General features: G+C 47.1%; 12 protein-coding genes across 12 annotated transcripts; 6 read left to right on the top strand and 6 right to left on the bottom strand.

Annotated features, from left to right (window-relative positions):
* Positions 1–312: 312 nt before the first annotated feature.
* On the bottom strand, positions 313–1,546 carry ASPSYDRAFT_51691 (putative mitochondrial folate carrier protein Flx1). Its single transcript, XM_040848342.1, has 3 exons — positions 1,353–1,546; positions 1,022–1,294; positions 313–944 (listed from the first exon to the last, which is right to left on the bottom strand). Exons 1-3 carry the CDS (start codon positions 1,468–1,470, stop codon positions 403–405), a joined length of 933 nt encoding a protein of 310 aa, XP_040696385.1. The 5' UTR covers positions 1,471–1,546; the 3' UTR covers positions 313–402.
* A 558-nt stretch (positions 1,547–2,104) lies between these two features.
* Positions 2,105–2,485, bottom strand: ASPSYDRAFT_164266 (mitochondrial import receptor subunit TOM7; the record flags this gene model as incomplete). Its single annotated transcript, XM_040843246.1, has 4 exons — positions 2,105–2,190; positions 2,256–2,284; positions 2,351–2,397; positions 2,459–2,485. 4 exons carry the CDS (start codon positions 2,483–2,485, stop codon positions 2,105–2,107), a joined length of 189 nt encoding a protein of 62 aa, XP_040696384.1.
* Positions 2,486–2,883: 398 nt separating this feature from the next.
* On the top strand, positions 2,884–4,081 carry ASPSYDRAFT_37103 (U2 snRNP complex subunit HSH49; the record flags this gene model as incomplete). Its single annotated transcript, XM_040845501.1, has 2 exons — positions 2,884–2,903; positions 2,959–4,081. The coding sequence occupies 2 exons, from the start codon at positions 2,884–2,886 to the stop codon at positions 4,079–4,081; spliced, it is 1,143 nt and encodes a 380-aa protein (XP_040696383.1).
* A 559-nt stretch (positions 4,082–4,640) lies between these two features.
* On the bottom strand, positions 4,641–5,077 carry ASPSYDRAFT_164113 (DUF2015 domain-containing protein; the record flags this gene model as incomplete). Its single annotated transcript, XM_040843227.1, has 2 exons — positions 4,641–4,960; positions 5,026–5,077. The coding sequence occupies 2 exons, from the start codon at positions 5,075–5,077 to the stop codon at positions 4,641–4,643; spliced, it is 372 nt and encodes a 123-aa protein (XP_040696382.1).
* A 579-nt stretch (positions 5,078–5,656) lies between these two features.
* On the top strand, positions 5,657–6,453 carry ASPSYDRAFT_37102 (60S ribosomal protein L28; the record flags this gene model as incomplete). The annotated part of the gene is made up of 5 exons (XM_040845500.1): positions 5,657–5,708; positions 5,803–5,897; positions 5,984–6,007; positions 6,075–6,199; positions 6,276–6,453. The coding sequence occupies 5 exons, from the start codon at positions 5,657–5,659 to the stop codon at positions 6,451–6,453; spliced, it is 474 nt and encodes a 157-aa protein (XP_040696381.1).
* A 1,219-nt stretch (positions 6,454–7,672) lies between these two features.
* Positions 7,673–9,075, top strand: ASPSYDRAFT_95378 (malate dehydrogenase; the record flags this gene model as incomplete). Its single annotated transcript, XM_040853113.1, has 8 exons — positions 7,673–7,685; positions 7,744–7,775; positions 7,835–7,945; positions 8,004–8,091; positions 8,157–8,534; positions 8,595–8,679; positions 8,733–8,877; positions 8,935–9,075. 8 exons carry the CDS (start codon positions 7,673–7,675, stop codon positions 9,073–9,075), a joined length of 993 nt encoding a protein of 330 aa, XP_040696380.1.
* A 410-nt stretch (positions 9,076–9,485) lies between these two features.
* Positions 9,486–12,721, bottom strand: ASPSYDRAFT_164136 (uncharacterized protein; the record flags this gene model as incomplete). The annotated part of the gene is made up of 10 exons (XM_040843229.1): positions 9,486–9,614; positions 9,677–9,766; positions 9,833–9,950; positions 10,104–10,382; positions 10,858–11,277; positions 11,328–11,553; positions 11,601–11,706; positions 11,785–12,079; positions 12,277–12,505; positions 12,577–12,721. The coding sequence occupies 10 exons, from the start codon at positions 12,719–12,721 to the stop codon at positions 9,486–9,488; spliced, it is 2,037 nt and encodes a 678-aa protein (XP_040696379.1).
* A 472-nt stretch (positions 12,722–13,193) lies between these two features.
* ASPSYDRAFT_37098 (DUF2423 domain-containing protein) lies at positions 13,194–13,699 on the top strand (the record flags this gene model as incomplete). Its single annotated transcript, XM_040845499.1, has 3 exons — positions 13,194–13,377; positions 13,447–13,494; positions 13,554–13,699. The coding sequence occupies 3 exons, from the start codon at positions 13,194–13,196 to the stop codon at positions 13,697–13,699; spliced, it is 378 nt and encodes a 125-aa protein (XP_040696378.1).
* Positions 13,700–14,324: 625 nt separating this feature from the next.
* On the top strand, positions 14,325–17,267 carry las21 (mannose-ethanolamine phosphotransferase LAS21; the record flags this gene model as incomplete). The annotated part of the gene is made up of 7 exons (XM_040843224.1): positions 14,325–14,527; positions 14,573–14,617; positions 14,671–14,959; positions 15,022–15,149; positions 15,201–15,571; positions 15,645–16,618; positions 16,659–17,267. The coding sequence occupies 7 exons, from the start codon at positions 14,325–14,327 to the stop codon at positions 17,265–17,267; spliced, it is 2,619 nt and encodes an 872-aa protein (XP_040696377.1).
* A 150-nt stretch (positions 17,268–17,417) lies between these two features.
* Positions 17,418–18,092, bottom strand: ASPSYDRAFT_164443 (uncharacterized protein; the record flags this gene model as incomplete). The annotated part of the gene is made up of 2 exons (XM_040843262.1): positions 17,418–17,808; positions 17,866–18,092. The coding sequence occupies 2 exons, from the start codon at positions 18,090–18,092 to the stop codon at positions 17,418–17,420; spliced, it is 618 nt and encodes a 205-aa protein (XP_040696376.1).
* Positions 18,093–18,805: 713 nt separating this feature from the next.
* Positions 18,806–21,589, bottom strand: ASPSYDRAFT_62630 (putative meiosis protein MEI2; the record flags this gene model as incomplete). Its single annotated transcript, XM_040850149.1, has 12 exons — positions 18,806–19,041; positions 19,098–19,203; positions 19,270–19,341; positions 19,401–19,444; positions 19,500–19,528; positions 19,659–19,689; positions 19,824–19,890; positions 19,949–19,984; positions 20,053–20,412; positions 20,469–20,903; positions 20,964–21,351; positions 21,399–21,589. 12 exons carry the CDS (start codon positions 21,587–21,589, stop codon positions 18,806–18,808), a joined length of 1,995 nt encoding a protein of 664 aa, XP_040696375.1.
* Positions 21,590–22,502: 913 nt separating this feature from the next.
* ASPSYDRAFT_51674 (Rab GTPase-binding exocyst subunit SEC15) lies at positions 22,503–25,508 on the top strand. Its single transcript, XM_040848341.1, has 9 exons — positions 22,503–22,789; positions 22,848–23,840; positions 23,899–24,030; positions 24,085–24,186; positions 24,248–24,354; positions 24,424–24,559; positions 24,613–25,062; positions 25,116–25,366; positions 25,415–25,508. Exons 1-9 carry the CDS (start codon positions 22,739–22,741, stop codon positions 25,491–25,493), a joined length of 2,301 nt encoding a protein of 766 aa, XP_040696374.1. The 5' UTR covers positions 22,503–22,738; the 3' UTR covers positions 25,494–25,508.
* The last annotated feature ends 29 nt before the right edge of the window (positions 25,509–25,537 follow it).

Raw genomic sequence — 25,537 nt, 5'->3', positions numbered from 1 at the left:
GCACTGCATGTTACCAAGATACCATATTGTTTGAAGTTTCGTTTTGTTGTATTTTATTGCCATGCCAACTATGGGGCAGATGTGTATGGGGTATATTATGGATGGACCGTACGTCTCGCATGGAACAGCGCGTGTCTCTGATTGGAATTGGACAAACACATGTCTTTTATCACACAGCATTGCTCAGTATTAATCCAAGTGTCAAGAGGATAAAATAATGATAATGATAAATTAAGATAAAGATAAATATGAGCATCTGGTGGCCAGTGCACAGCACTATTTGCAAGATTATTATTAGCTCATCTGTATACCCAAACTTCGAGTACTGGGAATTAGCATCCTCATAGTACCACACTTTTCTCAGCTGAGAGTACAGACTGCATAGCTAATCATGGAAGCTTTCTATATTTCTTTCTGCAGATATGCCCTAGTATTCTCATATACCAAAAAAGTAACCCAGGTGCTCGGCAACACACGAAACAAGTTTGGTCCAAGACCCTTATAAAACCCAGCCAAGCCCTCCGTGGCCCAAATCTGTACGATGGCATCCCGGACACCTCGATACGCAAGGTGGGCATTATACGTCTGTAGCCGCGATCGAAGCACCTGATATGGGTACGTGATTGATCCTGCAAATATTTTCGAAACGCTGGAGATAGAGAAGAAATCTAGATTGTCGAGCTGTCGTCTACTCTCAGTCGCAGGGTGCGCGCCTGTGCGATACAGTTTTAGTTTTTCATAAGCCATGAACTGCAAAGCGCCATGGCTAACGCCGAGAAGCGATGGAATAAGCCCGCGATAGAAGCCTGGGGCCCCTTCAGAGCGGAGTATCTGTATTGCGCCTGTCGTGAAGGAGGTATATGCACCAGGTGAATTGGAGCCCGTGGCAAGCATGCGGGTTTTGATGACCCAAATGGGGTTGGTCAGGACGGAGGTTAGAATTCCTTTTCCGAATATTGGGATCATTAGTTACTAGGTTCAAGTTTGGGTTGTGGTGGCCACAAAACACGCCAGCACGTACCTGCAGAACCCGAGGCGATGAAATAATCGGATGAAGTGAGCAGCTCTCGCTGCTGCTGCTGCTGCCCACCATTCTGCGTCCCGCGCAATCGCCAATCCTCTATTATATACTTGATATTCCCATAAAATAGGAAGTAGAGCGCCCAGCTGGAGGAATTCCCGATGATATTGGGCATCAATCCGCGGTAGAATGCGGCAAGTCTGCCTTCATGATGAAAAATTTCGCGAATGACGCGTAGTGAGCCTCCCACTCGAGAGGATGGGGTCCGGTCGACTGCATTTGTATCAACGTTAATATTTTCAGCCAGTCCTAACAAAATGTGATGAGATACCTTGCAGTCGGGTCTTGATCAAATCTAGCGGGTGCAGACACAGTGTTGTTGCAATGCCTGCCGTGAATCCAGCTATGGCTTCCACCGCGGATGACGACAAGCCATCCTTCCCAGTCATGAACCTATATGTCCGCAAGGTGTCACTTGGTATTAGCTTGGTTGAGTGCAGAAGCTGTGTTTGGTCTTGGTTGGTGTCACTTTCTAGTTTCGGTCCGAATGGAGGCCTCCCCTTGGCGTCCCGAACTTTTTATATAGCCGGGTTTAGCCGGGGTCTTTGGTCCCCATTAGGCCTTTGCTTTCTTATCATGATATATGCTTACTTAGGCAATTTAAATGGGCATACGGCCCAAAACACCTTTTTACAAGTCTAGTATACCCCTATTATCTGATTTGATCCATACACACCTGTTTCGACAACATGATGAGCAACCATTGACTGAGCAAGCTATTCAGCGATATATCTTGATAATCCGTGGATGCGAGTGTACAGGGTAACTCATCAATTAACCGGTACCAAAATAATGGTAGAACCCAAAATAATTTAAATTAAAAATACAGGTGAATGGAAGTCAAGCCGTAGACTTCCACTTCGAATCTGGGAACATACACGCCCATTCACTTATAGTTTCCTTAATACGCAGGACCAAATGCAAGTGAGTGCCTTGTCTCGGCAAGTGCAAGTAGTTAATGTCCGTGGCGGTTTGTCCGGATAACTCATTGGGTTTATGCAAGCGGCGAGAACAGCCTGTCAGTTAAGTCAGCGACGCGGTATATTTTGACGAACGAGATCGTTGTAAATACTTGAAAAGCGATGGTCTGGGATCACTGTAGGTATAGCCTATGGAAGATTATTGGTATAAGCGATTTTGAGGCTCCACGATGAGAGAAGATATGGGTCAATACCGAGATAAAGTATCAGAGGCAGGTATCCACTGCAGTTAGGAATACGTGAGTTTCAAGAACATCTTGTAATCGTTCGTTCGTCAAGGTTTGCTCACTAGTGCACGGCGACTCTGGAAACATCGATAACCTTGGAAATGCGTTCCTACTCCGAGGGACTCATCAGCAACTGGATTACATCCACAGTGGCCGGGTTACCAACTTACCTTTGTTTCCTCGGAGAATTGAGCCATCTTGGCGTTTATCTCGATTGTGTATGTGGTTGGAGAAAAGAAGAGGTTATAGTGTAGATTAAGTTGAGTAGAAGTGAAAGGTTGTCGAGTTGAGCGAGAGTGAAAGGCGGAGAGGAAGTCGGAATCTGAAGGTTTTTCGGGGCTTGGTAGACTAGTAATGGGCGCCACCGCAAGTGATAAAGCCATCCCCAAGTTTTCGCACGAACACCCTTCTACTTGCTTCTCCTACGATCCATTTTTTGGCGTCCATTTTCCTTTTGCCCTGGGGATTTGGACAACCCGCGATCTTCAGTAGTCCCAATCTTTCCCGGCATTGGTTCTCCTGCTGCGCAGCGACTCCTTGGTCCTGACCAACTCTTCGATTCGGTGGATAGATTATCTTTACACGAGTCAGCGCCATGTCAGGCGCAAGGCATTGGTGCGTTGAAACTATCGCATTTGGTTTGGACCTCTGTGACTAAATATCAAAACAGGGAGCAAGATAAAGAGGCCACTGTCTATATTGGCAATCTTGATGAGCGGGTCTCCGATAGCCTGGTATGGGAGCTCATGCTACAGGCAGGGCGCATCGTTAATGTTCACCTACCGAAAGATCGAGTTACACAGTCACACCAAGGCTATGGCTTCGTCGAGTTCAACAGCGAAGAGGATGCGGAGTACGCGTCGCGGATAATGAACGGGATTCGCTTATACGGAAAACCTATTCGCGTAAATAAGGCTTCCGCCGATAAGCAGAGGTCGGTTGAGATCGGAGCTGAACTCTTCGTTGGGAACCTCGATCCCATGGTCACCGAGCAAGTCTTATACGACACTTTCGGCCGCTTCGGAAATTTAGTTAATCTGCCCAAGGTGATTGCGACATTGTGGCTACCGTGTATTGTTCATTCTGGTCGTGCTAACCCAAATACGCAGGTCGCGAGGGATGACAGCAATTTATCAAAAGGATATGGCTTCGTGTCGTTTGCCGACTTTGAATCTTCGGATGCCGCCATAGCTAACATGAATGGCCAGTATCTGATGAACAAACAGGTGTCTGTGCAATATGCTTATAAGAAAGATGGAAAGGGCGAGAGGCATGGTGACCAGGCAGAGCGAGTGTTAGCGGCACAGGCTCGCAAACATAACGTGCGACCACCAACTCAGACTCTTCCACCGCAGTTCACGGCTCCTGCTACACCCATCGTACCCGGCACAATACCCAACGGTGATGTCTCACGGCCAATGAGCACGGTCCCACCAGATCAGAGCTTAGGGAGGAACCCGCTGCCTCCGCCGCAACCTGTTGGCTTCCCACCCAACATAGCTCCTCAGCAGCCACTGGCCAGACCCGGGCCGCCTCAAGTCTCACTGACTACACCCCCTCCAGGTCTCCCAGCACGGCCCCCTCCGTCCCAGGCTGGGTACGGAGGCCCACAAACCTTCCTACCTCCAGGCTTCAACAATCCTGGTCAACAGCCTCCTTTCCCTCCCCAAGCTGCGCCCCCTCCAGGTTTTCAAGCTCCAAACTTCGGATCACCTACAGGAAACTCCGGTCCACCACCACCGCCACCATTACCTTCTGGATTCCAACAACCAGGATACGGTCGAGGTCGCTGAGACTCGGTATAGGCCTCGCTATTTTACCCACATTATAAATCGAGAAGGATGGGACAAATGGACATAAGAAACGCGGGCGCAAAGAATGCAATTAACGCCGATTCCGCCGTATCCATAGTATGATATGCTACACTAGGGCGCCTATCAGAGCGGAACTTGCATACATTCAGAGTCAGTAGGCTCTCCTGTCCCGCATGTACCGCACATGATATGCTAAAGTGCTCGCCATCACTGGGATGGGGCGGTATTCAATAGTACTTCATAGCCATACTTTACATCCTATTTTACAACAAAGAAAGAGAGAAATTCTTTGTGGTTTTTGAAGGTATGGCAATATACATCGAAGTTCAATGTCATCTTAGGTATCGCAGTAACGTGTTGTATAAAATGGAGAGAGAGAAAACTGCTACGAACTGCAATAATTAAAACCTGCTCGAAACCTACTAGATGGCTATACCAAAACGGGGAAATGGTACTAGCTGATGAATTGTAAGGGAGAGAAAAAAGAAAGCAACGTGGGACAAAAAGAACAAAAGGCGTAGGTAACGAAGCCATCTCATCACGAAAATGATACGAATTTCGGATCCCTGGGCCGGCCATCGGGACCGATGTTGTTTTTAGCGAATCGCTGCTCAGTATAGATCCGGCGTGCTTCGTCGAAATCAACCCTCTGACGTCTCATGATATTCAAAACTTCGCGCTTGCCGCGGGCGTCCAGACCGGCTCTTTGATCACCATTCTCGATATTATTTGAAATGTCGAACTCGGATGATGTGAGTCCCGCCGCTAAATCGCCGGTGAAGCTAGACGGTAGACGATGGTAAAAATAATCAGGAACGGGAAGAAGTGGTAGCCATCGAGACCGAGTGAGATAGAGGGCTGTATCATATGTAAATCAGACTGGTTCCTAAACCGCGGAGAAGCTGTAGCTGTAGATTACGCACCAGTGCCACAAATACCAACGAACAAGGCGAGAAAATAAAAGAAATATCCCATTTTTCTGGTTTAGTTTGATGGTAGCCGTTTGTTCAAGTGACGGAACGACAGTGATATCAGTAAAAGAGTGATAGAATGGAAGAAGCAGCTCTGAAACTAGGTAGGCGTTGAGGCTGTATCGGAGTACGGATCACCAACTAATGACTTGCAACAGCGCAGATATCATCACATCAGCAGGGATTACCGCATACAGCAGCATCAGAAGCATCTGAAGGAGAGCAAGACGGATGGAAGCTGCAAGGCACGATTGTTGTCACTAGAGGTCCCGTTGAAGTCCCAACCATGCGCTGAAAGCCAAATGCAGCGGAAAAGGCAAGTGGACCGTGCGGCGGGTCCACTCCACTGAGTGCCGCGGCTGCCGTCGTACGTACTAACCATCTGTTTGCTGCCATTTATTTCAGGCATCAAGCCCTATTCCTAAAGTGGCCCGCTTAGCGAGACTCAGGCGCGTCACTCTTGGCGTCGGCGCACACAATCATTCGGGAATTCCAGTGGCCCCAAGCTAGGAAACCGGACTTGCGACGAATTTGATCTGTGTTCAATTGTTCATCATCTTCAACTCCGAAAAAAACATTCACAATGGCCGCCGAAAGATCGAACGTTTCCAGCGACCTCATCTGGCAGCTCACCCGTACGTGGATAGATATTAACTCAATCGACCTATGAATTCGATTCATCCCGGCTTTGATTATGAGCAGGAGGCTAATTCGATGGCATCTATATAGGCAACCAGAATGCGTACCTGGTCAAGCGTAACAGCAATGGTGGTGTCCAGTTCTCACGCGACCCTCTCAATGTCTTGAACAAGCACTCTTTCAAGGTACGAAGAAGCGCCTGGTTTGGGATGCTGCCCCATCTCCTGTCAACATAGAAGCGTTCGCTAACGTCGGTTCTGTCTATGCTTAGTACGCCGGCTACTCCAACACCAAGGTAAATTCGCGAGCCGTCTCCGATGACTTGTCCTCCGCAAGAATAGATTTTTGACCTACAGTAACAGGCCGTCGGCGTTCAGCCTGCCGAGAATGGTGGTGTCGTCGCTATCACCAAGAAGCCTGGCACCGCCCAGCAACCGGCCAAAAACCTGGCTACCGTGACCTACGGCCCCAACGCCTCCAACCGCAAGTAAGTAGACCGGTCGCCATTTAATTTGGAGTAAGGTCCGGATGAGCTGACTAGATGATTCTACCGCCGCCTGTAGGGTCTACAAGGGTGTTGCTGACAAGACTGCTAAGGGTAGCTACCGTGCTGACCTCCGACAAGATGCAGTTGCTCGTGTGAGTGCGATTCGCCGCTCCCAGAAGGCTAAGAAGGATACCCCCGCCAGGAAGCCCCGTGGAGCTCAAGCCAGGAAGGCTACCCAGGAAGAGTCTGCATAAGAGCTGCGGCTGGAGCGAGGATAAGGAATATGACAATGCAAGTTTGATACACTGGCACAAGTGCCCCCAGCGGAAAGTGATATCCATGTATTTTAGCAATGATCATTTGCTGGGGTTCACTCCGCGGTATTCGCGCCAGCCATGGGGCGGAAGAAAGGGAGACGATAATTAAAAAAATAGAACAAAACCCTTTTTCAAAATGTGGCTGCCGCGCGGATCTATTTGGATATGGGGTAATTATTATGGCGGAAAGACGGGAAAACAATCAGCCTTGTTGATGTAGTTGTAGCCAAATACAACCATGGTGGTGCACATGGTTCCTGATGCCAGGAGCCATCACATCCGTTTGTCGGCCCGAAGCAAGCAGTAGAGTTGGGGACAACAAGCGTGACGCTGCCGTGTATTTGCCGTGGGGGATTTCGATACCCGCCTTTTCCCGATGTTGTGATGGTAAGTGGCAAGCTCGGCTTCGTCCCTGTCAGCGGCTATCCAAAAATTGACGAAAATCGCCGGAACCTGTTGACCAAACCTGCTCAGTTGGAAATTCGTGATGACGAATTCGACCAAAGCATCACTGTACTATGACCCAGCGAGTGTGTTGGAAGAGTAACTTAAACCGATGGCAGTTATAACAGGTCCGGTCCATTGGATATCGCTGGCTGGCCAGCGCGGAGCTCAACTAGCAGTGTATTATTCACTCTCGAAACTGGTCGGGTTGCGAGTCCAGGTATCTAGAAAACCAGAGCTGTTCGAGGTTTCCCAGCCGGAGTGACGGGGAATGAACCACCCCCCCACATGTGATTTCACCAGTCGGCTGCAATTATCGGACAGTACCTACGGAGTATATAAATAGGAAGGAAACATCATTACCAACCTCAACCATCTTTCTCTTCTCGATCTGTTACGCTTCAGGAGAAATTCCGCTCGCCCCATTTCGTCTGACCCGATACAGCCCGCGCTCACCGATGTGAGTAGTAGGAATAGCCTAGAACCGTCTCATACCACCCCGAGCCTGCTCCCTGCATTGTCCCACCCATTTCTACCCCTCATTTACCCCTCCGCCCAACAACAGCTTCAAACTGATCCATCCTTCTTCTCCATCTTCCACGTCTCCCCAATCCACTATCTACAAGCATCGATTTTCGCTTAGCTTTCTTTTGCAAGCCTCATCGTTCTGACCCAACGCCTTTCAGTACAAATAAAGCATTCTGTCTACACCATGGTTAAGGCTGGTAAGTCAAATGCGAAGGCTACCCAATTGAGTGTTAAAGTCTAACGGAGTATCTGTAGCTGTTCTCGGAGCCTCTGGTGGCATTGGCCAGGTCTGCACACCCGCTTTGCCGTGCTTCGGTACTCGAACAGTTTTCTAATCGACATTTAGCCTCTTTCCCTCCTGCTTAAGACCTCCCCTCTCGTCGATGAACTCGCGCTATACGATGTTGTTAACACTCCCGGTGTTGCTGCGGATCTTTCGCATATCTCATCCATTGCTGTTTGTCTCACTGATAGGAGCAACGTCGCGGGGCTTGATGTGCTAATTCAAACAACAGAAAATATCTGGCCACCTACCCAAGGATGACGGCCTCAAGAATGCACTAACTGGCACTGATATTGTCGTGATCCCCGCCGGGATTCCTCGTCGGTCAACCCAATTCATTTGATTCCTGTATGGATAATAACAGGACACTAACACTCTGCAATAGGCAAGCCTGGTATGACTCGTGATGATCTTTTTAAGATCAACGCTGGTATCGTCCGCGACCTCGTCAAGGGCATTGCCGAATACAGCCCCAAGGCTTTCATCTTGATTATCTCCAACCCTGTCAACTCCACTGTCCCAATTGCCGCCGAGGTGCTCAAAGCCGCTGGCGTCTTTGACCCTACGCGTCTCTTTGGTGTCACTACTCTGGATGTTGTTCGTGCAGAGACGTTCACCCAGGAGTTCTCTGGCCAAAAGGACCCTTCAACAGTGACGATCCCTGTTGTCGGTGGTCACTCTGGCGAGACTATTGTCCCTCTATTTAGCAAGGCCTCCCCAGCCTTCCAGGTCCCAGCTGACAAATATGCTGCTCTCGTTAACCGTATGTATCCTTGCACAATCCCAATCGATAGTACCGCACTTTATTGATTTTGGTTTCTAGGTGTTCAATTTGGCGGTGACGAGGTAGTCAAAGCTAAGGATGGTGCCGGATCCGCCACCCTATCCATGGCTTTTGCTGGTTTCAGGTCTGACATTCCGTGTGATCTCAATGGAGTACCCAATATTAACTCAACTACAGATTTGCCGAGAGTGTTATCAAGGCCTCCAAGGGCCAGTCCGGCATTGTCGAACCCAGCTACGTCTATCTCCCAGGTGTTCCGGGAGGTGCGGATATCGCAAAGGCCACCGGCGTTGACTTTTTCTCGACTCCAATCGAACTTGGGGTAAGTATTTGGATTGACATATCTAACTCCTGGAGGACATACTGACAATACAAATAGCCGAACGGCGTCCAGAAAGCCGTCAACATCCTTGAGGGCACCAGCGAGGATGAGAAGAAGCTTCTTGATGTTGCTGTCAAGGGCCTTAAAGGAAACATTGAGAAGGGCGTCGAATTTGCCCAGAGTCCCCCACCAAAGTAAACGCGCCCATCCCCGCTCATAACTCCCAGGACTTCCATGTATTGGTCGGTCATCGTATGCTGCTCGCATTCTCGTTCCCACCTCTTCGGTGGTACATTCAAATCCGCCACCGTTAAGGAGCTTCGCTAATCGATGTTATTCGGGAAAGATAGGCTTTGAATCATTAAAAGAAAATAAAGACGAATGGCTGGGGATAACGATGGATCGCTTGGGTTAGGTCTGTAGTCCGAGCTACAGGATCAATGCAGGCTGAACAAACCAATTTTCTCCGTACTTGCATACATCGCGTAGGTTCTTGGCCGGATAGAGTAAGATCAGAACAGCCACCCTACGATCTATTCGAAAACTGTCGTAGTTCTGTTCTTCGTCAATTGTAGTCATCATTCGTCGACAGTGTCTATGCGGGTGATCTAAGATTTGTTGATTGTTTTTATCTGAAAAGTTGCGCCGGGGAGCTCCGTAGTTTCAGCCTGCACCGTTGCATAGATGCCCAGGTTTGACAATGCACCACGAATGACACCACAAGGAAACCATAAATACTATGGTCTAATTAGAAGACAGTGGCTAGACATGAAAATGTGAACTTCTGTGGTTGTCTTACCGCCTGTGCCATGGATACGGCCTCGCTTCTCACAGACATGCTCATTCTCGCGAACGGCCGAAAAGAATTATCTGTCAAGACATATACACCCTGAGAGCAAGGTTTCACTGTCAATCCTAGCTATATTCTTTTTTGCTCGTTTGACAAGGTACTCACGCGATGGTTCGTCTTTAGATTATCGATTTGCTTCTTGAACAGTGTCATCCACAAGTCCTTGCAAAGGAACTTGATGACGTCTAGGTTATCCGTGAAACGCGGTCGATCCCGGGAGAATCTATCATAATACGTAAAGTATACATTAGCATGCGGAATTATAGATACAGAAGTTCGGTATCAGCACTAGTTTCCACTCCTCCAGGGCGAACGCATCCAAAAAAGGAGGTATCCAACATCGGAAGGAGATCGCGGAACATATGGCATTTCGTACCTTTCCGCAAGTCCTTGCCCGACCCTATAGCCGAGTGACTCGAGGCGGAAGAACGACGTTTCATTGGTTTCCTCGTCATCGAGTAATTTATATTCCGACGCAAGATCCTTGGCTATTCGCTCAGTCATTGGCACTAACTCAATGAGCAAGAAATCTAGACACGATGCATTGAGGAGCCTGGCTTGGGTGTCGGGATTATTGGGGGGTGTACTGGACGCATCGAACGACATAGTTGCGGGCGGCTTATTTGGGAGTCGGCGTGGAGGAGCTGTTGATGGACTGAAAGGGATGGTATGGAGATAGACTGTCGTGATTAGGGGAGTTTTTAGAGTGGAGGTTCATGGGGTAACGTGCGTCTTTTTCGTCCGAAGATCGTTCGTGGTTTGCGGAGCAGCGACGGATGTGAGTTTGGAGAAGCTCAGAGCCGCCCAGCCCCGCAGTCTGCTATGCATAAACTCGCAGACTAGAAGAGTAAACCACCATTCTGGGCCGTATTTATACAAATCTTGTATTGATTTTTTGCTTTGATTTTCGGAATAATGTAACTAAGGCAGTCAAAATTCCTGAACTCACAATGTACGTGACATTGATCGTTGAAATATCGAATCTACCACCCTGCCCAACTCCCCCAGTGCCTTTCTAAACAGTGTAACTACCGAAATCAAATCACACCATAACACCGGTAAATATGCTTTGTGAAATGAGCCGTGCATTGCAAGGCCGTCTGTCTTAATCGGCTAATTGTCAATCCGACGCAAACGTCGGAAGAGAATAAGGGCTCCTATATGAATTTCGAGAATCCTGTCGAGGCAACGGCCGATGCATATTGACGGCTTGTCTCTTAGGCGGCCTTACTGGGGAATCATGATCGTCGTCGTCACTCCCCGTAAGATCGATCACGGGAGCTGGCCGTTTATTAGTCGACCATGTGGAAGACTGTTCTCGTGGTCTGGAGGGTGTCTGTTGTAATAAGCCCAAGTCAGGAGGGGGTTCCTGCTTTACTGGTGTGACCCCAGGCTCTCTTATCTCGATTAAGTCGTCATCATCCGTCGCGGGCGTAACGCTTCCAGGTCCTGCCGTTCCTTCTTCCCCGGGATTTGACCACTGCCCATCTGGTTCTATAATGACCTGCTCCACGTCCAGCGGTGTTGAGTGGAGTATATCGTCAACGTACCTATACAATTAGTGGAGGTTTCCTGTACAAATTGGTAATGAAAGACTTACTGGTCGACGTTTAGGGACTCGTAGCTCGTTGCCTTTACGCAAACCGGACACGTCCACGTTGGCGCCTGTTCTTGTAGTTGGAGAAATGATGATGCATCAAAACACTGGTTATGCGTGCATAACACAGAGCGGCAAGGCACCTCTATTCTTCGAGTAGAGAGGGGGCATTTCAATGACATAACAGTCGACGTTGCAACAATATCCGCATCTTCAGCCTTGCTTTTCACTATATTTAGATTAGATATTGTTGTTGCAGTTGGACGGTATGCCTACTTTCCTGGAGCACTTGCTCCTTTGTGATCGTCTTCCTTCGCTTCAGCTTATTCACAAGCTCTTCGATTGGCGTGCACTCAACCAGGTTGGCAAGAATAAAAAACCTCTAATAAACAATCAGTAACAGTGGCCATTTCATTTCTACATTCCCTCGCATAGGAAAAAGAAGTTGGGATTTTCTTACCTTCTGAGTCAAAGCATAAGTCATCACAACATGATTTGTATATCCCGCCTTTTTCCGAATATAATTTGTTATATCCGCCGGTCTTGTTGTACCGGGTTTATTCTTAAGACCCCTAAGATTAGCTTTCACCTCATCGAGATTCGCTTTAAGTTCAACTTGATGAGGGAACGAAATATCCGATTTCGTAAACTGGTTGAGACCAGTGTCTGCGGCACAAAACACCATGACTCGTAGCCTAGAATCTGCTAGTAATCTGGAAGCTATGTCTGTGTCCAGAAGAATCTTGAGCTCTACGCTGTCCCTCGTGTGTTCACGTGCTGTTTTAAACGATTAGATGACACCAATAGCATAAGAGCGGCAGTTCCCGGAGGGGTCTTCACCTTTGCATTCTACAGTCGGTGTGAGTTGTTTTATTATCCTATAAAACGGGCTGTCCTTAAAATTTAGGGGCCCTAAAGGATCATGAGAAACCACACCCAACAAATGTAGCACAAAATCGTACCAGATGCAGACCCTTGCAAGGGCATAGACATGCCTATAGGTGACGGCCGGTGATGTGATTGTATTACTTGGTTGGCTGGAGAATGTTGATAGTGGTGCCCTGCCACTGGTGGCGGTACCGACGGAGATTGAGGTAATGAACGGTGTGCAGTAGCATATATGAACTTTCTGAGGCTATCATAGCTTTCAAGACGGCCTGATTGGATGAGTTGCTCAAGGTCTAGGTCATGTTTAAGAGAAGTCCATCAGTATAGGATCGAATCGCATTTATAAAGGGAAAGATGTACCAACAGTTAATGATTCGCATTTGAAGTGAAGCTTTGACACCTGATACAGCTAACCCCTCAACTCTCAATATATCTTTCAATTGCGCGTTTGTTAGGGTCTTGATCAAAGCGATCACACTCTGGAGCTCAGACGCCTGGCCGGATGCCATGGTGGGAATGGGTTCTCAAGGGTAGGTGTTAATGGCTGGATATCTGAGAATTGAGAACCAAAGAATCTTGAGAACTGGAGTTCAAAAGGGAAGGCTTCTTTCCACTGGATACATTAAGAGACATCTCAGTTCCGGACCTTGTATTTCTTGGAACGTGATATCAAAATCATAAACGCAAGGACCCAAAAGAAAAGCGCTGCGATTTCACTTGCCAGTCCAACAAATCACCTTTGCGACTGGGCTCAGCAAGAGTGTGGAGGTGAGAGGCGGCTCCGATCGGATGACATAAGACTGGTCAGTGTCCACCGTCTGCAGTACTTAGTGGTTGGGGAATGAATATGGAAAAGTTTTTCCAAACGTCCAATTTTGGCGGCAACATCAATTACCTCCAAATTTTACCGCAATTTTCCCCTTTGCATCACGCCTTGGGAGTCCCTTTTTCTGTCAGGACATTGCCTTGTGTGTATCGAAGATGGCAAAAAGTGTTCGTGCAAGTGTGCAAAAGCGCAATAAAGCAAAGCTCCGCTCTGCTGTCTTTGGGCCTGCTGTGGATGCTCGGACAGAAAGATTATCCGCAAAGTTGCAAGAGCTTGCCTCTCAGCCTAAACCTAGCGATCAAATCAAGTCGAAGACCAACATGGAGACCACCGAGATGGGTACGCGACTGAATCGCTTTCTTCTTTTTGTTGTAGGCAAGTTTTGACGCTATGGCTAACAACGTTTAGATAAACAGGGTGAAAACACCGAGACCGATTTATCAACAAACAATGAAGGTGAACTAAAGTAAAGCCAGTTATATTTGTATGTACTGACGCTCATACTCCTATTCCAGCAATGGATATCGACTCGTTGAAAACCAGCGGCGGTGGTCGTTCGCAACGCCCAGGACGGATCCAGAAGCGGCAGAGGAAAAATCGCTCATCCATCGTTTTTAAACCACATACGTCAAAGACCAAGAAAACACAAAGGAAAAAGTAAACGGCAATCCTCAATCTTTCATCGTGCGATATACGAAAATGCGTTTTACCAGTCTCGTAGCTACATATGCTACGGTTAAGTAATGCAAGAAAAAGACTTTTTTCAGCGTTCAAACATTGTATCAAGCTTTGTCTCCCCGAATAATCGCCGGCAAGAGGAAAGGGGCCATGAGATTTCAAACAACCAGTCGAAGTCTGATTCTACCACCGCGGCGGCCGTTACATCGGGACCGGATCCAACACCCAAGTACGCCTCAACAGGCGGGGAAACAAGATTTTTCATCGTATACCCGAAGAGACAAGATGTATGCACTGTAGGCTTTTAACGGCCTGGCCCCGTCACTTTCATGATATCAAATACTCTTTCCGATATTACGCATAGAACTCATTGCCTGAATACACAACCTACCTAGTTGTTATCGATAAGCACGAAACTCTTCCGAATGTAACAGGCGGTGAATCACCTCGTCCCCTTTTAAACACTTCTATCGCGCAACACTATAAAAATAGTAGGCACTCGCCAATGGATTCCGGTTGAATATGGTATCATAGATCTCCCGACGGATAGATCTAACGACGGTTTGTGGGTGCTTTACTGTTCGCAAATACTTAATTTCCAGCGCGCCATGACCAAAAACGCGTCTATACCAGCAAATAGCCTGGTATTCGTGGCCAATGTTCTCATTCCTATTGCCATCTTGGTCTTCTCTTTTGGGTTCTTTCCCTATAAACCTCTAGTTCCTGGACTGGCCACGTTCAAAGAGCCTGATAACGCGCCGCCAAAGGTTTTTGACAAGGTTATCTTCATGGTGGTTGATGCGTTGCGGAGGTAGGCACACATCCCTGGCCTAAGTATTGCGGCTGAGAAACAAAGCGATTTCGTTTATTCGAACAATTCCGGGTTTCTATTTACTCAAAGGTCTGCGAGCTTCCCAATGGATTATGTTGAACACTCATTGATCTGCCAGATAGCCTTATTCGGTCGGGTTCCGCAGTGCCCTTTACAGCTTATGCAGGGTCCCCGACGGTTACAATGCCGCGCCTAAAAGCTATAACGACAGGATCCGTACCGTCTTTTCTTGACGTTATTCTCAACATTGCTGAGTCTGACACGTCGTCGACCCTTGCGTATCAGGATACATGGCTTGCTCAAATCAGGGCAAAAGGGGAGCAATTGATAATGTACGGAGACGATACTTGGCTTAAGCTGTTCCCTGGGATGTTTGGCAGATCAGACGGGACAACAAGCTTCTTTGTGTCGGTATGCTTTGCTCTCTCATTGCCGTAGCAGCGGATGTCTCTAAAATAACTGACCATTTCAAGGACTTTACTGAAGTAGATACTAATGTGACTCGTCATGTACCTGGTGAACTTGTTCGAAATGATTGGTCAGCTTTGATAATGCATTACTTGGGCTTAGATCATATAGGACATAAATCTGGACCGCAAAGGTAATGTTGATCATCCAATCTTATTCTGGCTCTATCGTGACCATCATACAGTTCATATATGATACCGAAACAACATGAAATGGACTCGATAGTCACGCAAGTATACAGAGCGATGGAGCAGGAAGAACATCTGCAATCAACCCTATTTATATTGTGTGGTGACCATGGGATGAATGATGCTGGGAATCACGGTGGCTCTTCCGCAGGCGAAACCTCACCTGCGCTGCTCTTTATTTCGCCGAAGCTCCAAGCCTTGAATACCAGTAGAGAAAGCCCTGTGGGTGTGGTTAATGATCTCCAGTATTATCGCCATGTGGACCAAACTGATATTACTCCGACTCTTTCTGGTCTTCTTGGATTGCCAATTCCATTAAACAATCTTGGCGTCTTTATTCCCGAGTTTCTTGCGATGTGGCATCTTGGTAAGTGGCATATTATTGTTTCACTATATCGTGTTGTGACTAATATACTGATGCTTAACAACGAAAATCACAGGTTCTCAGAGAGTACAGTTACTCATTGAAAATTCCAGACAGCTGCTGGGGACACTGAAGGAAACATTTCCGTCCTATGGTTTTGAAGACGGCAAAATAGCGGCCAATTGTTCCTCGGATCCGCATGACGGCCTGGAAAGAGTCTATTGTGCATGGGCAAAAGCACAAGCATTATTACGTCGACACACCGGACCTGGTGCAGGTGACATTCAGACGGAGATTGAATCGGCTCTATTGCACTTCCTTGGGGCGTCCCAAGAAGTGATGAGCGGCGCTGCTAGCAACTATGATCTGCGATACCTTTCTCTAGGTATATGTATCGCCGGTTTTGCTGTCGTGCTCTCGCTACCCTCAGCGTATAGGGTCCTATCAAAATACCGACACTCCGGCTTGTTTCTGGTGGCAAGTGTTCTACTTTATGGTGCGATGATGTTTGCAAGTAGTTACGTGGAGGAAGAGCAACAGTTCTGGTACTGGATATTTACTGGATGGGTCTTCTACCTACATGCTAGATCCTTTCGATTTGAACGAGTCACTTCTGACGCCGAAAACGACAAAGCATCCCGAGTCATAGCTAATGTGGTTACCGCAGTGGGATCTATTGCTTTAGGAGCCTCTCATAGACTCTTGAGACGCTGGAATCAAACTGGCCAGAAATTTGCCGCAGAGCCTGACATCGCACGGATATATTTTCCAAGTCATCAGAGTAGCCTCTGGGTATTGGTGGGTATAACATATGCTGGTGTCTATTTACAATTAGTGAACGGTTTCTCCCCATCTTGGATGTCACGTCTCCTCTGCCTCAACGTGACCGCCACAAGCTTCATGTTCAAGTTGGTTTTTGCGGAGTCGGAGTCGCCTGAGCTTCTCAATGGAACCATGTTTGGGAACATCGCGACCCTACTCAGCGGAATTTCGCTAGCTATATATGCGCGGGCTGCGATGGCTGGGATTGCGATTCTTCTGCTGTCAACAGTATTTGCCAAAATTATTGGAAAACTGCGCAGAAATATAGGTAAGTAATGGGGCCAAAGGACTTTACATGGATGTACTAATGGAAACAGTATCGTCAGGTATAGTGGCTCATGAGTCTCTAACGCTTTTCCTCTTAACCCAGTCAAGGGTAACAAATGTTCCGGTTTTTTTGATTCTCAGACTACAACTCAAAGTTTTGGCTTCGATGAGCCTAACATCGGTTGAGACCACTATGACGACCTTGCTTATGCAATATATTACCTTTTTCGCCTTTGGTGGCTCAAATGCTATCTCTTCTGTTGACCTTTCCAACGCATATAATGGTATTGGCAATTACAACATCATTTTAGTCGGTATCCTGACATACGTGGGAAATTGGGCCGGTCCAATATGGTGGGTGTCGGCTACTAAGCTCCTTAGAGCAGGCCAAACTTGGGACGAAATGCAAACTCACATAGGTCTTTTGACTTTCCACGCGACCACAACACTGGTATCTGTTATGGCCGCATGTACAGCGTTGAGGACCCATCTTTTTATTTGGACTGTTTTTTCGCCGAAATACCTATACACAATGTCTTGGGCGATTATCCACCACCTCGCGGTAAATCTACTTAGTGAAGTTTCCCAACCGTTTTCCGCCATTACATAGCAGTTAGTCAAGACATTACACAACAAGCACTCCATGCTATGTACGGTACATTTTGGATATAGGTCATAAAAGGCATTATCCGTCGGATACCACCATGTCTGGTGCATAACCAGGCATCACTGGACAGACAAGGCCCTACTCATTTTAAAATCATAACAGTCCGTTAAAAATGTCGTCGATCGCGTTTTTCCTCTTCTTCTTGTTCTTCTTCTTCCCTGGGTCTGAAACCGTAGAAACACTGGTCTCTCTCAACGCGGTAACCATAGTGTTTTCCAAAACTGGACCTGGCGTTTTCTGCGTATTAGATCTTTGAAAAACGTCCAATGCCTCCCCAGCTCGTGATAGTGCTTCCCCCACATCCTCCTGATTCTTTGGCGTCCCCATATAGCGTAAAGGATCATCCCCATAGTCAATTCCTCTCCGCAGACGCGATTTTAGTGCTTTGTCAGCCCCCGTCGCCTTTGAAAGGTGAGAAAGAGTAGCAAGGAGCACAGTTCCCAGTGTAGAAAACTGTGCATCTGCTACGACCACCGAGAAGGCCCTGAGAATTAAAGGTTAATGATTGCTTCGAATCTGATTTTGAAGCGGTCAAACTTACACGTAACATCGCGGTACAATGTAATCTGCCAAATATCGTTTACATGACTCAATGGACGGCTGGGTGTTTTCGTTATTGCTTAGGTCCAAGGTCATGGCAAGATTCCACACAGCTCGCTTGAGGATAGAAAGCCATTTCCACCATTTTGCCTTGCCATGCTGGTTTCTGTTGCGATGGGATATTAAGTGGAGCAAGGAATGAATGCGGAAAAGTTCGGTTCCCTCCATAATATGGCGTCTTCCCGGTCAGTCAAAAGAACACGCGCTCGAGGTCGCCATGCAAGTAAAACTGACGAGCCCGCTCAAAAAAGTATTCGCTCTTCGAATTCGGAGTCCAAGACGCACGAGAAGAGTGGAATTAAGGTTGAGACCGCATTGATCCCATTGCCCCACAAAATTTTTAAGGGCTCGCCGGCTCGCCGCAGGGCTGACTTTCTTGGCAACTTAGTTGCAAGTGCTTGGCTATCAAGACCTGGGAAATTTAGTATCAATCAAGACCTTTTCAATGATCTGTCTTCATAGTAATCTAAATGTGGTGAGTCATCTAAATGACCAATTTTCTCTCCATTGAAACCTTCCATTGTTCCTCGTTATTGTTATTTGTAAATATGTACTTAAAAAAACTCACGATTGACTTCCAAACGGAGATGAAACCCAACATTTAGACTCAAACCGAGACACCACAGCCAAGCCAACCTGAGCGTAGAATGGCCTTCTCTCATGAATCAAAAAGAAATGTTGGAAGCCCCCAAGCCCATAATGTACACGGAGTAAGGAGAACACGTGCGCACGCGATAAAAAGAGTATGAAACCACACAGAAAAAAAAAGAGAGAACAAATACAACATATGAAAGAAGATATCAACACTGCGCAAATACTCTTGTACACAAACAGTCAACTCTTCGCTTATGCAGGGGTGTTTTCTGGTTTCAGGAACAAAACTAAGATGTCTTGGGGCCTTGGTCAGAGATATCCGACTCATACCACATTTTCATCCCAGGGTAGGTGCAAGGAGCGCTTTTCAAACCATTACCGACCGCACCTAAGGGGTGCCGAGGAGCGAGAGTCCGAACATATACTATTTCACGTTCAGCAGCAGTTGTTCCACGATCGAATTGGGAACGACGACGACGTTGCTCGTCCCGATACTGCTGTCCAATTCGCGGGGCGAACAAGCCTGATGGATTAGATTCACTAAATTGAAGTTAAATAGAGGTTATCGATATCACTAACCAACATGTTCAGCGTTCTCGATACTACGGCGCATCTTTGAAGGGTTATCTGGACCGGGAAAGCGATCTTCCTTCCCCGCAAGAGGCCCAGTGCCAGTGTGAAAGATCTGGCCAAATGAGCGCCCTGTATATTACGAATACTCTTCGTGGGAGGGGAAGGTGGAGATTGGTACCTTGGGGCGAAATGATGGGTGCTCAAGCATCACGGAACTATTACGGAACTTTTGTACAAGGCAATCTTTGCCCTGAATGGCTGCTCATACATTAGAGCATGACCCACAGTCGGGATCTGGGGAGCGCCGACTTGCGTATGAGACCTCTGCAACTTTATCGCTGTTAAAGCAGTTCCTAGACGCCATGTTAAAATCATTATGTACTGGCTTTGTCGATGGATTATACCTACCAGGTACGCCCTGCTCGCACTTTAACAAACTTCAGATATTGTAAGTTTATGACCAAAGACAGTTAGATTCCAATGAGTCACAAGGAACTAACATCGATTATATCGATTGGCTGAAGGAGGGTTAGTCACATGGTACTCGTAATCGACGGTGTTTCTCACATCCTCGAAGTTGATGAAAGCATAGCCAACACTAGAACAAAAACGTCAGTAAAAGAGCGAAGCGCGGCATGGAGGCATTTCAGCGTACTTGCAGTTATTTGCAAAATCTGTATAAGAAACGGTCAATCGGCATCCAGCTATCCTGAAACAGCAGCCTGGACCTACCAATACGCAAATACATGAAGTCATATTTTCCGGCGCTTGTCTCATCGACGATGGCCTTGAGCATAGCCTTATTTAATTAGAGTGTGATAACCATCACGGCCTTGCGCTTATTTCATGAGTCATACCTGGTCGATCTTGTTGGGGATGTTCCGCAGCATGATCTGTCATTCAAGGTTGAGTACAGCTTATGTGGATTGAATTGATAATTGATGCAGGAGATGGTACTTACGGTGGTACGCACATCTAAACCGAGACGAATGCGCTCGATATCTACCGCATTCTGGTTACTCGGGCGTAAATCTGGGTAGCGAGTAAGTTCGCGGCGAGGAGACGGCAAAATCTTTTCGCCTGCTCGAGTCATCCAATCTATCAATCCCGCATGTTCACCTGGCGGGATTGTTGAGCGACCTGTAGGGCTTAGTTCCATGTAAGGAGCATGGTTATGCTGGGGTGAGGTCCACGATGCGTCTTCTTGATGAGGAGCATCAAGGTAGGACAAACTCCCTTTCATGGAACACGGGCTATGGGGAGACGGGTGTGTTTCACTCTCCACATCGGGCCTGAATAACGAAACCTCAACAACGCAATCCTTCAAAACTTCATTAGCACTCATTTTACTAGAAACATCTTTTTTTTACGACTCACGTCCACGGAAGTGCCGTTGAGTGTTGTCATAACATTTTCAGCATCACGAATGTTGAAATACTCTATGTGGAACTCAGCGATGTTTTCTTGGCCAGAAGGTGACGCAGTAAAAGTCTTTATATCTCCGAAAGTCATAGCAAGTGTCTCTAACGATCGGGCCACTGCACGTTGATTTAACCTCGGGTTTCGGCTGTCGTAATAAACAGTGGCGAGCAGCTGGCCCTCGTAATCCGAGGTCCGCGAATGAAGAGCTGGGTCAAGATGTTGTACGTACTCTTTGGGAGTGAGGGGGAAGACTCGCCATTCTGGTCGGAGGAGGTGGACCTTTTCAATTGCCTTCTTGGTTTCGCGACAATCGGCGAAGGAAACATATACCTTGCCCATGGAGCTTAGTTCGGAAAGTATAGGACCTCTGAGGGAAGTAAATTCACGACGCTTTTCAACAGTTACTCTGTGTTTCGATGGTGTTTAGGCAGGGGTGGGGTGTCCACTCACATTGAAAAATCCAGCGAGTGACATATACGTTAGGTTAGTTGGAACATTTTCTATAAGTAAAGCCCGAAGAGGTCCTTCTAGCTCATGCTTGCTCCGCGTCGGACTGAGGGTGAGGTGGCCCCTATGGATTCTATCGCTTCCAATGGCTCCATAAGCTGGCACAGACCGCTCGAAGCGACTATTTGGTAGGGACTCGGCCGCACCAGGGTCGACATTCGAACTAGCCGCGAGGCGGATTTCACTGGAGGGTAGGTCTTTGGCCTTAAATTGAACTTGGCTGGCGCCCACGACATCAGCCAACCCAATTGGTGTGAAACTTGCAGCTGTTGGAGAAAGCTGTGGACGGCTGGACACGTTGGCTGAGACAAGAAACGGGTCTGAAGAAGCTCTATAATCTATCAGTGAGGGTCCGGGCATTGGTTCCCGCTTACTTACGTCGAAAAGAACCGTTTGAAGCCAGTCCAATCATCGAAAGGGCCACAGGCACTCGAATCGGAAAATGCTTTGGATCGCACGTCTTCTGGCGAGAATGCAGTGAGTTTCGTGTCCGGTGACCCATTGGGAGAAGCCACCCCATCAGTGGAACTGGGGCTGCTCAACCCTCGAGGAGAGTTAGTCCCTATCATGTCGAGAAACAGGGCCGGATGACTTTTCTGGAAGCCTGTATCTAATGCAAATATCGTCTGTGATGTGACTGCCAAGTAACCAAATCTAACAAGCAACAGTGTTAACCTGTCTGGTAAAAAGGATGTGAATGCAGAGTTCAAGGGTGCTGTAGGAAATGTGAGGTTAAACACAAGCTTGCTCAGCAGCTAATTCACTCCTTCACGCACAGGAGTAAAATGCTCAAGAGGGGTTAGCTCCTGGGGTGTTGCCATGCTGAGTAAATAGTCACTGTCAAGGGAAATACACCTGCTCCAATATGCTCATAATAAGCACAAACATGATATGTTGTCAGTTGGACAGGGCCCCATCAATATCTCGGCGCCTATAGAAGGCGGGGTCGTCCTCTCAGGAGTTAGCTATACAGTGTGATATTTTTTTTCCCTTCCCTTAAGAAGTCCAATGGATGTAAGTTATGCATATACGTATATACATATAGCTGAGCTTGGTTTTAGTCAAATTAAAGACGCCCAGGTATGCGTGTGTGTATGTGAAAGAGAGAATTGGCGAAAAAAAAGAGAAAAAAGCCATCACGGGTTGTGTTGATAACTTTTGTCTAGTTCCTCTCGGATACGCATGCATTTGCAGTGTCCTGCAACATCAAACAGATTGGGCCTACAGTTTGACTTGTAGTAGTAGCCAGCTCGAGTCCCAAGGCGCTTTAGCTGGGGGAACGCAGAAGTGACAACTTGGTATCACCTCCAAAATTATAGGACGAGCTGAGCAACTGCCAAAGGCTCTGTTTCATCGGCTGTTACTATGAAAGAAAGTGTGAACTTTCAAAATCGAGAGTGGCAGTAACCTCATTCGTAGCATAGTATTTATTCGTACCGCCCCGCCGATACCGGGGGTTCTTGTTATCAGCGGAGACGACAGACCTACCCTACGTGTTCTTGGCATCAGTACCATACAAGCTCAACACCAGCTCGCTCTTACGGTAAAATCGAGTCTTATGGTTTGCTGTGCATCCCCAAAGACACCCGAACTAAATAGAATGTGCTAAGACTACTTCTACGCGGACTGATATTTATGTCCGTTTGAACAACCTGAAGTTTTGTTACTCTTGATCTTTCGATCGCTCCTACCAACCCCGACAAATATCCCTCGGCAACATGCCGTCTATGGTTCCGTCACGAAGTGAGTCTTCATACGTACTCAACCAGGTCAGGCCCCCCAATTACTTGTGTTTCTATCAATTAATTAACACGGTGCGGTCTGCAGATAATTATATCCCCCTCGGATACCGATTACCTAGATCAGTTGATCCCTTCAATCAAAGAGTACAGCGTCGGCAATAAAACATCTGAGCTGTTACGCTCCCTCTCTAAATTTTCCAGTGATAAAGAAGCGGAAATTGAGACTATCTGCAATGCAAATCACCAGGAGTTTGTCTCTTCCGTCAACCAGCTTCTCCACATCAGGGAAGGTACTGTCAGTTTAACGGCTGAGATATTGGACCTCAATCAATCAATTCAAGCAAGTACAGAAAAGTTAGTCGAACAAAAAAAGGCATTGGTAGAATCGCGGCGTCACCGTCAGAATATCGATGAGACATCCCGTGCGATTCAAGGTTGCCTCGAAGTTCTTCGCCTTGCCAACCAGGTCCATGATCTTCTAGCGAAAAAGAATCATTATGCCGCGCTTCGCGCTCTAGAGGAGCTTCAGAATGTTCATCTTAAGGGTGTCACACACTTTCAAATTGCCGATATGATTCAACGTTCTGTCCCGGCAACCCAAAGAGCCATTGCTGAGGCCGTGATGTCAGATTTGAATACCTGGCTGTACAGAATACGTGAGATGTCACAGTACCTCGGGGAAATAGCCTTGTATCATACGGACCTGCGGAAGACAAGGCAGAAGGAGCGTGCCGCGAAAATACCATATCTCGAGCATTTCAAGCTGAATTCCGCAATTGAGCTAGTCTGCGACGAGCACGAAGAATATGACCTTCTCCAAAACGAGGAGCTGCAAGTTAATTTTACTCCGCTTTTTGAATGTCTACACATCCACCAGTCTTTAGGTCAGATGGAGAAGTTCCGGGTCGAGTATGCAAACACCCGTCGTCGACAAAAAGAACTCCTTATACCAGCTTCCATCACCCTAGTGGATGATGATGGGGCTAGTTTGCATAATCTCCTAGAGGAGATGGCAGGCTTTGCAATTGTTGAGCGTTCTACCATGAAAAAAGTCCCGGACATGAGATATCCAGTTGATGTGAAATATCCTCTCTCCATGATACAACTAGCAATGCGCTGCTGACCGGCGAAATTAGGTTGATGAGCTATGGGACTCAATGTGTCAGACGGCCATGGGTCTAATATCAAAGGCCCTCCACGAAGTCGACAATGCCGAGAGTCTTCTAAGAATCAAGAATCTAATTGCATTGTTCATGCAGACAATGAATGTACGTTTCTTGTTATGGTATTTAACATAGCCTTTACTAAACTCAAGGCCACAGACCTGGGAGTTTGCCGTGGGAGCTTTCGATAGCTTACTCTTGACCTTGTTCAAGAAATATGCCGAGCTGCTTAAAAGACGGTTTAGTGATGACTTTCAAGAGGTAACCATCTTAACCAGCTCCAGGGTTCGCACTATCTATTCCCAGTACTAATGTTGCAAAGATCGTATCCACGGATGATTACATGCCCATGCCGATACAAACGCTCGAAGAATTCGATAAAGTACTTAATGTTAGCTGGTATACCCCTAGCGAGCCACAGGAGCCGGCGTACGTTGTCAACCCTCACCATTTATGGCACTGTTACGCCACAGGTTATACTAAGCTTAGTTATTTTAGTTTCCCGTGTGTCCTTCCATTCTCACAGATGTACCCATTGTGCTGCATCGATATACGAAACTTTCTCAACCAATTCTACTTCTTTGCCAACGACGATTTTTCGAATCCGAATATTATTGATGAGACGTTGAAAGATGTAAGGATACGACGCAGGTATATGCAAAGTCGGAGCGCTTCTAACTCTATTAGGCACTGGACGAACTCCTTTCTAGTAAAGTATGCGACACACTTGTTGAGCGCCTCAACTCCCAGTATCTGGGACAAATAGTGCAGATTCTTATCAATTTGGAACATTTCGAACATGCATGCCATGAGCTTGAGTTGTTGCTTGCTGCTGCTAGATCACAGAGCTCGTCCAGCGATCCAGTAGCGTTGAAAGCGACAGGAAAATTCCGAGATAACAAAAAGCGGGCAGAGAAACGCATATTTGAGGTTGTGAATTCTAAGATTGATGATCTCATTGAAACTGCAGAGTACGACTGGATGGCCACTGTGGCTCCTGCAGAACCAAGCAACTACATGCAAACTCTCACCCGTTTTCTTTCTAACATTATGAATTCAACCCTCCTTGGGCTTCCCAAAGAGATCAAAGAACTGATTTATTTTGATGCCTTAAGCCATGCATCAACTATGGTTCTAGTAAGTTTCTGTGCATTCTGCATTTTTCGTGGGCTCAGCTGATCATTATGCAGGCCCTTCCATTAACCCCAGAAGTGAAGCGAATAAATCCCAACGGGGTCATGGCTCTTGCAAAGGACGTGGAATATTTATATCAATTCGTCGATAGTCTCAACAATCCCATCCTTAGAGAAAACTTGGACGAGCTACAGCAAACAGTGCAACTGATGCAAGCAGACAACGCAGACGAGTTTTACGACATTTCCATGAGGAACAAGAAGTACGGACGCGTGGATGCGATTAACGGCCCGATTTTGTTGGAAAAGTAAGTGGTGAACCCGAGACGAGTTTGAATATGTACTAACTCTCGAAGACTTACGCATACAGTACAGAGCCCGGCCAAGATGGATAAATTCTCGACTCTTTCCTCTAGATTCGGAAAGAAATCATAGACGCTTGGCTTGTGGATTCTAGTGCCTGTAATAAGAAGAAAAGA

This window comes from Aspergillus sydowii (genome assembly GCF_001890705.1).
Source record: "Aspergillus sydowii CBS 593.65 unplaced genomic scaffold ASPSYscaffold_19, whole genome shotgun sequence".
NCBI classification, from domain to species: Eukaryota; Fungi; Ascomycota; class Eurotiomycetes; order Eurotiales; family Aspergillaceae; genus Aspergillus; species Aspergillus sydowii.
Note: the sequence above shows the minus strand (reverse complement) of the source record. Positions and strands in the feature narration are given on the sequence as shown.

Excerpts from the sequence above, each read along its gene's own strand:
- ASPSYDRAFT_51691 (XM_040848342.1), bottom strand. The coding sequence starts at position 1,470 with ATGACTGGGAAGGATGGCTTGTCGTCATCCGCGGTGGAAGCCATAGCT. Across the intron at positions 1,295-1,352 it reads GATCAAGACCCGACTGCAAG|TCGACCGGACCCCATCCTCT; the intron begins GTATCTCATCAC and ends ATACAAATGCAG. Across the intron at positions 945-1,021 it reads CATCGCCTCGGGTTCTGCAG|GAATTCTAACCTCCGTCCTG; the intron begins GTACGTGCTGGC and ends TATTCGGAAAAG.
- ASPSYDRAFT_51674 (XM_040848341.1), top strand. The coding sequence starts at position 22,739 with ATGCCGTCTATGGTTCCGTCACGAAGTGAGTCTTCATACGTACTCAAC. Across the intron at positions 22,790-22,847 it reads CTTCATACGTACTCAACCAG|ATAATTATATCCCCCTCGGA; the intron begins GTCAGGCCCCCC and ends TGCGGTCTGCAG. Across the intron at positions 24,031-24,084 it reads TGTTCATGCAGACAATGAAT|ACCTGGGAGTTTGCCGTGGG; the intron begins GTACGTTTCTTG and ends TCAAGGCCACAG.